The sequence below is a fragment of the Bidens hawaiensis genome, unplaced genomic scaffold (assembly GCF_021521415.1).
Source record: "Bidens hawaiensis isolate Kalapana, Puna unplaced genomic scaffold, B.hawaiensis_p1.1 tig00001269_1, whole genome shotgun sequence".
In the NCBI taxonomy this organism is placed as follows: Eukaryota; Viridiplantae; Streptophyta; class Magnoliopsida; order Asterales; family Asteraceae; genus Bidens; species Bidens hawaiensis.
In genome coordinates this window covers 4,288,738-4,298,048 of record NW_027491072.1, presented here as the reverse complement: position 1 = coordinate 4,298,048, position 9,311 = coordinate 4,288,738, and the positions used below count along the sequence as shown (strand labels likewise).

The following is a 9,311-nucleotide window of genomic DNA, read 5'->3' as shown; positions in this document are numbered from 1 at the left end:
GGAGAGAAAATCAAGGGTATTTGGTATTAGATCATATACCAAACTTTCGAGTTTACCTCAAATCTCCCGATTTTCATTATGAATGAATCCATGGACAACGTTGCCTCTTCTTTTTCCTTTTTTTATTTCTTAAAGTGTCACCTTTTTTTTTCAACTTATTACCTCAATCTTTAGAGCTTGAATCAGTTAGAAGCTTAATATTTACGATGTAAATGTATGTCTCTGTGTGTGTGATATGTATGCGAAGGAAAAAAAAAAGATCTATGTTTTATAAGTCAATGAAAATTAGTAAAAGAAATAATAATAATAATAATAATAATAATAATAATAATAATAATAATAATAGTAGTAGGAGGGTTTAAATGGTGCGTTAAGAAAAGAAAAGAAAGTTTGTTGTAATTTGAATGGGGATGGAGAAAAAGGATGCGAGAGGGAGGATGATCATCACCTGGTGGCTAAAAAATTCTTGTTCCCTTAGAACGAAGAATTTAGGGTTTTGAACGTGATGACGCTGTTGAAAGGATCATGGGTGGGTGGTGGAAGATTGGGAGGCAGCAGCGGCGAGGATTCCACTGAATTCGACGCCATTTCCAGAGACGAACGTCTCTCGTCCGTCCACAGCATCCGCAGCGGCATCCTCCCCTCCCTCGGTGCCCAATCTACTCGCCATGTTAAGCTTCGTCCCTTCACCATCAACCCCTTACATCGCCGTTACAGGCCAGTACACAATTAATCTATCTATTTATTTATTTTTACTTGTGATCGAATGGGCCTTAATAAGCGAGTGGCATGCATGCAGATTTTGGCAGGGTTATCTAGTAGCTCTTGTGTTTTACACAGCATGGGTTTCTCCCTTCGAGTTCGGGTTTCTGGATTCGCCTGATCGTCCTCTGGCCATCACGGATAATATTGTGAATGGGTTTTTCGCGATTGACATTGTGCTAACCTTCTTTGTTGCCTACCTGGATAAAATCAGTTACCTGCTTATCGATGATCGACGCCTGATTGCTTGGAGATATTTAAAGACGTGGTTCGTCTTTGATGTCATATCCACCATTCCTTCGGAAATAGGTCGCCGAATGCTGCCTGATTCCCTTCAGCCGTACGGCTACTTCAATATGCTTCGACTTTGGCGTCTTCGAAGAGTTGGTGATTTGTTTGCAAGGTAATTCATTATTATCATTCATGTTTCCAATATTATTCTACTCTAAAGCTTAATTGCACTTGAACTATTTCTAACAGATTGGAGAAAGATCGTAACTACAACTACTTCTGGGTTCGATTGGCAAAGCTTATTTTCGTAAGTATACATGTGCATGTATTGTAGGTTTCACATATTTCTTTTAATCCTTTGGGTGATCTGATGCGATTGTAGGTTTCGCTGTTTACGGTGCATTTATCCGCGTGCGTTTTGTATCTTATTGCGCACCGTTACAAGGATCAGTCAAGTACATGGTTGGCACTTTCCTCTGATGTAGCAGATACAGAGAATCTAGCAACGCTTTATATAAGAGCAGTTTATTGGACTACTACAACAATAACTACTACGGGCTATGGTGATATACATGCTGTCAATTGGAAGGAAATGGTTTTTTGCTCTTGCTTCATGCTCTTCAACATGGGCTTGAGTGCTTACTTCATTGGAAACATGACCACTTTAATTGTTGAAAGGACTGGCCGAACAAGAAAGTTTGTAAGTTGATATCATTCTATCCCACATATATCTAAATTTAATCCATTAGATGGCTTGATTCATTTGGGATACCTTTTAGAGGTTCAATATATACTCAAAACAGACTATTATTATTATTAGTATTATTAAAAAAGCATTGCCTTGGCTTATTTTCTTTACCGGACCTCTCTTATCACAATATTTTCATACATCTTCTATACATGTAACACTTACTATTCATTCTACGCATTTGATCGCTACTATCGATCCATCATGGCAACATGTTCTTTAGTCTGCCCAATCATTGATGATTGGACGACACTTGAGCGTGTGCTTCTTGTTCGCAGACAATTGCCACATGTTGCTGGTAGGTTAATTGTAACCTTGTATGCATGCAATATTGGAGTTCTTCATTAATGTGGAGAAATTAGTGACTAGGGTTTAGTGTTCTTCCCGGCCCATTTTGTTCTTGTTCTTGTTCTTTAATTTCTTCATCATGAGTTATAAAAGTAACCTCCTTTGAAGGTCTTGGGATGAATATATGTGTAGCAAGCTAGTTCATTTCACAACGAAAGTGTTTCCTTGACATGGCGGGTTTGGCTCCTTAGATAGACTTTAGTACTTCCTTTGTGAGCTAGTTAGTCGAAGAATCAAGAACAACGCATAATTAGCTTGGCTTGGACATACTTGACAACTGTTTAAACAGTTAATCAATCATGCATTTCGCTTATTGTGTATTTGGTTTTCTCCATACCACACCAGGTCTAGGGATCTTGTATTTTATGGGGCCACAATTGTATGGGAGCTTTTACATTGAAGGGACATGAATGGAATTAAAGGATTATCAGATTAAAATTGGCCGATATTTCATGACGACCTATAAGCGTGTATTCTGTATTTGTTGGGGGAAATCTTGGATATTACTATTTTAGTTGTACTTTCGGTTAGCATATTTTCCAAACAACTCATTAATAGTGTTTTTCCGTCTGTAATGTCTTTTGGAAATTGGTTCATTTACTTATATGATGATATATGAATATTTGTAGAGAGAAACGATTCAAGCCGCATCAGGGTTTGCACAAAGGAACCACCTTCCTCCTCGGCTACAAGATCAAATGCTTTCTCACTTATGCTTGAAGTATCGAGCCGACTCAGAATGGTTGCAGCAGCAAGAGATCATTGATCTACTACCAAAAGCTATTCAATCAAGCATTTCAAATTTTCTGTTTTATGGCCTTGTTGATCAAGTATACTTGTTTAACGGTGTGTCAAACGACACACTTTTTCAACTGGTAAAGACTAGCATGCACTAGCTTCTGCTTTAAGGACTTTGATTGTCTTATTCTGATTCTATGTTTGTAGGTCTCAGAGATGAGAGCCGAGTATTTTCCACCAAAAGAAGATGTGATCTTGCAAAATGAAGCCCCCACTGACTTCTATATTTTGGTGTCTGGTGCTGTGGTAATATAACTCTCCTTAAAAACATTCACAATTTCCTAATTACTTGGAACACCACATTCACTAAATGTTATTAAAAAAAACTGCCTAATTAGATTGATTTTTAACACAGGAGTTAATTTCACGAAGGGGTGGAGTTGAACAGGTACTTTACATATATATTAAAAGGACAAACACTTTTAAATTATCTTTCTACAAAACGTTTCTGTGCATGATGTAGGTTGTTAGAGAGTTAAAGACCGGAGATGTATGTGGTGAAATAGGTGTGCTTTGTTATAGGCCACAAGTATTTACTGTTCGTACTAGACGATTGAGCCAGTTGCTAAGATTGAATCGCACTCAATTTCGGAACATTATCCAGTCAAATGTTGCAGATGGCACAATAATCATCAGCAATCTTCTTCAGGTATGATATGATACCTACTTAAATATTGTCTGATTTTGTAATAAAAATATATAAATTTGGTGCAGCATTTGAAAGAAAGAACAGACCCGATAATGGAAGGAGTATTGGTAGATACAGAGAATATGTTGTCACAAGGAAGGATGGATGTGCCTCTGAGTTTATGTTTTGCAGTATCAAGAGGTGATGATGTATTGCTTCATAAACTACTTAGACGAGGCGGCCTTGATGCAAATGAGATGGACAGTAATGGACGGACAGTTTTGGTATGCCTTTTTTCAGTATATAAAAATAAGGGAAGTATTCAATTTGATACATTAAGATGACCCATATATATTGAAAACCAAGTACCTATGCTTTTTTTTTCAGTTATACCCTATTCCAGCCAAAAATATCCCAAAGTGTCATAACATCTTGCACCTAGTCAAGGGTAGTGTGTGTGTGTGTGTTTTGTTTTTAGTTTTTTTTTTTTTTTTTTTTTGAGCAAAATTTTAAGTACATTTTCACAATCCAGCATGCTTTTTTCTCACAAGAACCTAGATATATATTGTGGCGTGCTTTAATGAAAACATATAATATTTTGGGTCACCTCCACTTACAAGGTCTATGATTCTTGCATATAGTTGTGTGTGTTTCTATCTTCGTTTAATGTCTTGCCTAATTGCCTGAAAATTACTATGTTAAACTCATTTTCAGTTTACTTTTCCAGAATCTTGCAGCAGCCAGTGGAAGTTTAGAATGTGTTCTTTTACTCTTAGATTATGGAGCAGACCCAAATAAAAGAGGTATTTTGCGATATCATATTTTTTATAAGTTCTACTACATGTGTGACTTTTAACCGATATCATTGTCCAAGATATTTGATATAATGGTCAACCTTTAATTTCAAATTAAATGTACAACGTCGCGGGGCTGAAGGAAATGTTTTGATTATTGCGTGTTTGCAGATGCTGAAGGAAATGTTCCTCTATGGAGTGCAATCATCGGGCGTAACGAAGCTGTGATTAAACTGCTTGTAGACAATGGTGCTACATTAACTTCAGGGGACGTAGGAGAGTTTGCATCTTATGCGGTTGAACAAAACAGCATAGAAATGCTTAAAGACATAATAAAACATGGTGGGGATGTTACGGTTCGGAACAATATAGGAACTACAGCATTGCACAAGGCAATCTCTGAAGAGAAAACAAAAGTAGTGGAGTTTCTAATCAAACAAGGAGCCAACATTGACATGCCAGACGTACACGGGTGGACCCCACGGGATTTGGCAGATCATCAGTCTCATGAAGATATTCTCGAACTGTTTCATAATATGCCTGCGCCTAAAGAGAAACCGAGTGGCATTAAAGCTAAGCTTGATGGCGCGTCATACATTAAGAAGTACCAAAGTGAGCCCAGGATGCGTCATATGCCGACTGAAACTCCAAGGATATCATCTGCAGGCATGCAAGATGTCAGGAGGCGCCCTGATGACTTCAGCAATTCGGTTTTTGGGATCGTGTCGTCTGCTAGTAGGAAAAAGAATGCAGGTGAGCAAACATCCTACTTACTAGATATAAAAAATTTGTCAAATAGTAACTGTTAGAAATAGACATGGTGACTAATACTTTTGCTAAAATAGACATCCCTTTTTAGCCTACAACTTCATAGACATCCTCCATCTAAGCCAATCCTGTCGCGACGACTCAGCTCAGGATGCTAAGGATTAGCTGGTGCCATTTTGGCACTGATCGAAATACATGAGAAGTACTGCCGGACCCACCTCAGAGATGTTTCTTCAAGTGCCAAAAAGGCGCCAGCTAAGCCTTGTTGTCGCGTCGCTCCATGTCTATTTCAGAAAAAATATTGCTGTTCAAAAGGGGGTTGCGGCGCAGCTTGTTGCCCGTTTGTCTGCCACTTAATTGTAATCGTTTTATAGTAAATTATATAAAACCTATCTCATTTGATAAAACAATATCACTAGACGGAGACTTAACTTGCACTGAAATTTGGTTGTGTAGGTGAACTGGGGTTCATGCCATCGCCGTTGCCTATGTTTAGTGCGGTTGAACGAATGCATCAAATTGCTAGAGTTACAATTAGTTGTCCAGAGGTAAAGGATCAGGACAGGAAGCTTATACGACTTCCTGGATCCCTGCAAGAGCTACTAGATATCGGTGGTTAGAAGTTTTCCATTTGTCCTAGTAAAGTTTTAACCAAAGAGGGGGCTGTTGTTGATGATATACAGTTAATTAGAGACGGTGACCATCTCATTATTGCTAGTGAGAATTGGGTTTATAAGTAAACAACATCTAGCATATGGCATGATAAAGTCATTAGATAGAGAGAGGGATTTTGTTTTCTTAGAGTATAGTTTAGGAGTAGTGTAAATTATTTTCTAGTTTTTATATAGTAAGTAATTTATGGATCACACACCAACCCATTGCTTATTGAAATGAGTTTATGCACATATCAGCTTCATCTACGGATTTTAAATTTTGTGTGTATGTTCTTTAGGTATCAACGACAAACTATTTACGACGGAATCCGGTGAAATAGGATAAGAAATGTAGAAAGTTATTGCCTAAAAATGTTTCAAAGCATATTTAAATAATAGTTCATCATCTCAGTACAAAACCAAATATAATCAGAGAACTGGAACATAGTGGCGGATGAATATTCTGAATTAGCTGCAACTAATGAAAAAGATCTGAACTTGAGAGACCATCTGAAGAAACACTAATTGACCCCGGGCAGATTACGGATAATCTGGGGGTTAAGTAGATGTTTCCCACGAGGGTTAGGTCCGGCAAAGATGGTTCTTCTGATGACCTGCAAAACAGACACCGTGAGCTCGTCACTGAGAAAGGGGGGGTACCTCCTTGTGACCACCCTCCGGCGTGAGAATCAGACTAGATTGCTCTTGAATATAAGTGTATATTAAGAGAATGACTAGAGCAGATATCAGATAATATATGAAGATATAAGATATGATAAGATAATAATACCGTTCCAAGGTGTTGGAGTATTTATAGCCGAAGGTAGGTTTCCAAGAAGGGTCGACAGTAGGCCGCCGCTGCGGAAGAACCCGCAGAAAATATCACCGCCGGCTCAGTGAAGGATTCCGTGAAGATCGCACTAACAGCCGGCGGGGATGATTTTACAGTTGGAACAGTTGCCTCAACGGGATGAAAAACTGAACCAACACTTGAAACAGGCGCAGTCGCCTGGGTCATCGCCTCGGGTAGGTTGACCAAACCTACCGTCATGGGTCCAGAGGTGCTCCTCCCCTTACCACTTTGGAATGCAGTTGCATCCACACCTGCATGAAGACAAGATAGTTAAATATAATGGCGGAAGGATATGCAGTTAAAGTAAATGAAAATTATACTTACGAGTTCTCTTCAGCTTGAAGGTTCTGATAGGCGGGGACGAACCGGATGGAGCCGGCCTCTTCACGCCGCTCACCATCGTCATCCTGATAGGCGGGGACGAACCGGACGAACCAGTGGTCTCACCACCACCAGGGTTCCCCGCCACCTCCTCGCTCTCGGTCTCCGAGTCAGACCGGTTAACCTGATCGGCGGTGGAGGCAACCTTCGCCTTGCCCTTCCCGCCAGCAGCCTTCTTCCTCCTCGCGAAGAAAGGACCATCTGCGGATTCCTCATCAGAAGATGACAAGATTAGAGGAATTCCAGCAGAGGTTTGAGCATGGAGAGGGCGGGGGTTAAAGAGTTCCTTACCTGGCCGCGTGGCACTCAAAATCTCATGGCCCGGCGGGTAGACCTCCACAAACCGATCCGCCGTTTGCTCAAGGATGGGCAACTCATTCTCATCAAGAGCACGAGTACCCAGCCGAGCGGGACCACCAGCCTCCCGCGGATGCAGGAGCGATTGTAAGTCATTCCCCTCTGAAACAAAAAGAGAAACAGTTAGAAGAAAAACCCTAAATCAGCAAGAGGATGTGAATCATACCGTAAGGGATAGAGTTCAAACCGTAATCGAGGACGATGGGAATCTGTGGCGCCTCCGCCCCAGCATCCTTCCACACCCGGCTCATCCCGAGCATCACCATCCCGGACTCCGCAAAGCGGTAAACCGGAGACTGGACCCGGGAAATCTTGGAGAACCATTCCGCCTCCTGGTAGTTGGAGGCGTGAAGGTTCGGGAGAGCTCTCCCGTTCTTGAACGTCATCGCTATGGGGACGACGCGAGCGGAGATATAGAAGAACTCCCGCTTCCAGGACTGAAGACTGCGCTCAGTAGCGCAGATCTTCAAACCCTTGATCCGAGTGACCAAGGTATACCACCCCTGGATGCACCTCCAGGAATAGAAGGTCATCAGGCGGTCGACATGGGGCTCCACGCCCAGAATGAGGCACACCCATTCAAAATGGCGAATCTTGGCGATCGCCATTGGGTGTACCTCCGTCAGATGTACATCGTGTCTCTCCAAAACACGGTACACAAACTTCGTCAATGGGAACCTGAGATTCCCATAGACGAAGAATGCGGCATACACCCCTATCTTGCCCTTGGGGGCATCGTACACCGTCTGATGAGGCTTAGGAAACTCAGGCTCGAAAGGCTCGAGCATGAACTTCCTAACAATGTACTGGTACAGGTCGACGGTAAGAGCACACTGGCACTCACCAGCAGTACTCTTATCGTCCTTATCAGAAGTAGACGACGGATTCTCGGCATACACGTCAGACTCCTCGGCGGTAGCCTCAAGATCATGAACGGAAGACATGTTTTGGATGTGAAGAACGATTTCAGGAGAATGCTCGACGGAAAGGTTAGAGTATTCGCCGGAAATCGTTTAGAAGAAGAAGAGTGAAGTGAAGGTGTGGATTAAGATGCACCCTCTCCCCCTTTATATACTCATCGCAATGAATGCGATGAATTTAATGCGGAAGAGAGAGGAAAACGCTGATGCAATGAAACTATGACACGTGGAAAAAGCAAGCTGGCAACAGCTGTTGACAGGACGCGCGCCGTAAACTTCGCGGCCACGCGCCCGAAAACTCGTGCTCACGCGCCTGAAAAAGGGTCTGGATTGACCATATACTGTCACGTCGCCATAACTTCCTGCACGTCCCGAAACTGTCAGAAGAAACCGTCGGACTACGCAACCGTCCCTTCAACAGTTTGGACCGTTCTTATCCTTTCACCAACTCTTAGAATTTCAAAAAGATTCAAAAAGATTCAAAAAAGATTCAAAAGTAAGCGGGACTATACCCCTTACCTTGGCAACCAAGTAACTATAAGACATGTGCGAGTACAGTGTTAAGGCAAAACCCTTCACATACTTAGCACCTGCAGGGAATTGAAGCCAAGAATACCTCGGCAACCAAATAACTATAAGACGGGTGCGGGTACAGTGTCAAGGCAAAACCCTTCACATACTTAGCACCCGCAGGGAATTGAAGCCAGGAATACCTTGGAAGTAAAGTAACTATAAGACGAGTGCGGGTACAGTGTTAAGGCAAAACCCTTCACATACTTAGCACTCCGCAACGAATTGAAACCAAGAAGGATCTTCTGGGCCATGCTTGCGGAAACGGGAATAACATCCCCGCATAGCGGGAACGTCGAGAACTAGATTGTTTGAAGCTCCAAGATGGAATTGGTTGTTTAACATAATTGATCACTATGTTCAAAACTACCAAAACCTCATGGAGAATCTACACAAGTGGAACTCAACGCTCCTGACTTGCGAGGAGGTTACAGACCTACCCGCATCATACCCAAAGATCAAGCAGAAAAGTCGGGAATTTCTGCACGTGACATTAGGAC

At 41.7% G+C, this 9,311-nt stretch overlaps 1 protein-coding gene across 1 annotated transcript; it reads left to right on the top strand.

The window, feature by feature from the left end:
* The first annotated feature begins 505 nt into the window (after nucleotides 1-505).
* On the top strand, nucleotides 506-5,697 carry LOC143570319 (potassium channel AKT6-like). The gene is made up of 12 exons (XM_077055999.1): nucleotides 506-717; nucleotides 800-1,165; nucleotides 1,243-1,300; nucleotides 1,376-1,693; nucleotides 2,719-2,964; nucleotides 3,035-3,133; nucleotides 3,243-3,275; nucleotides 3,351-3,536; nucleotides 3,602-3,799; nucleotides 4,243-4,318; nucleotides 4,481-5,062; nucleotides 5,534-5,697. Exons 1-12 carry the CDS (start codon nucleotides 506-508, stop codon nucleotides 5,695-5,697), a joined length of 2,538 nt encoding a protein of 845 aa, XP_076912114.1.
* Nucleotides 5,698-9,311: the final 3,614 nt, after the last annotated feature.

Bases quoted from the DNA above. Each gene is read 5' to 3' on its own strand.
- LOC143570319 (XM_077055999.1), top strand. From the start codon at position 506: ATGACGCTGTTGAAAGGATCATGGGTGGGTGGTGGAAGATTGGGAGGC. The intron at 1,694-2,718 runs GTAAGTTGATAT...GAATATTTGTAG, and splicing joins CTGGCCGAACAAGAAAGTTT to AGAGAAACGATTCAAGCCGC. The intron at 3,800-4,242 runs GTATGCCTTTTT...TTACTTTTCCAG, and splicing joins GTAATGGACGGACAGTTTTG to AATCTTGCAGCAGCCAGTGG.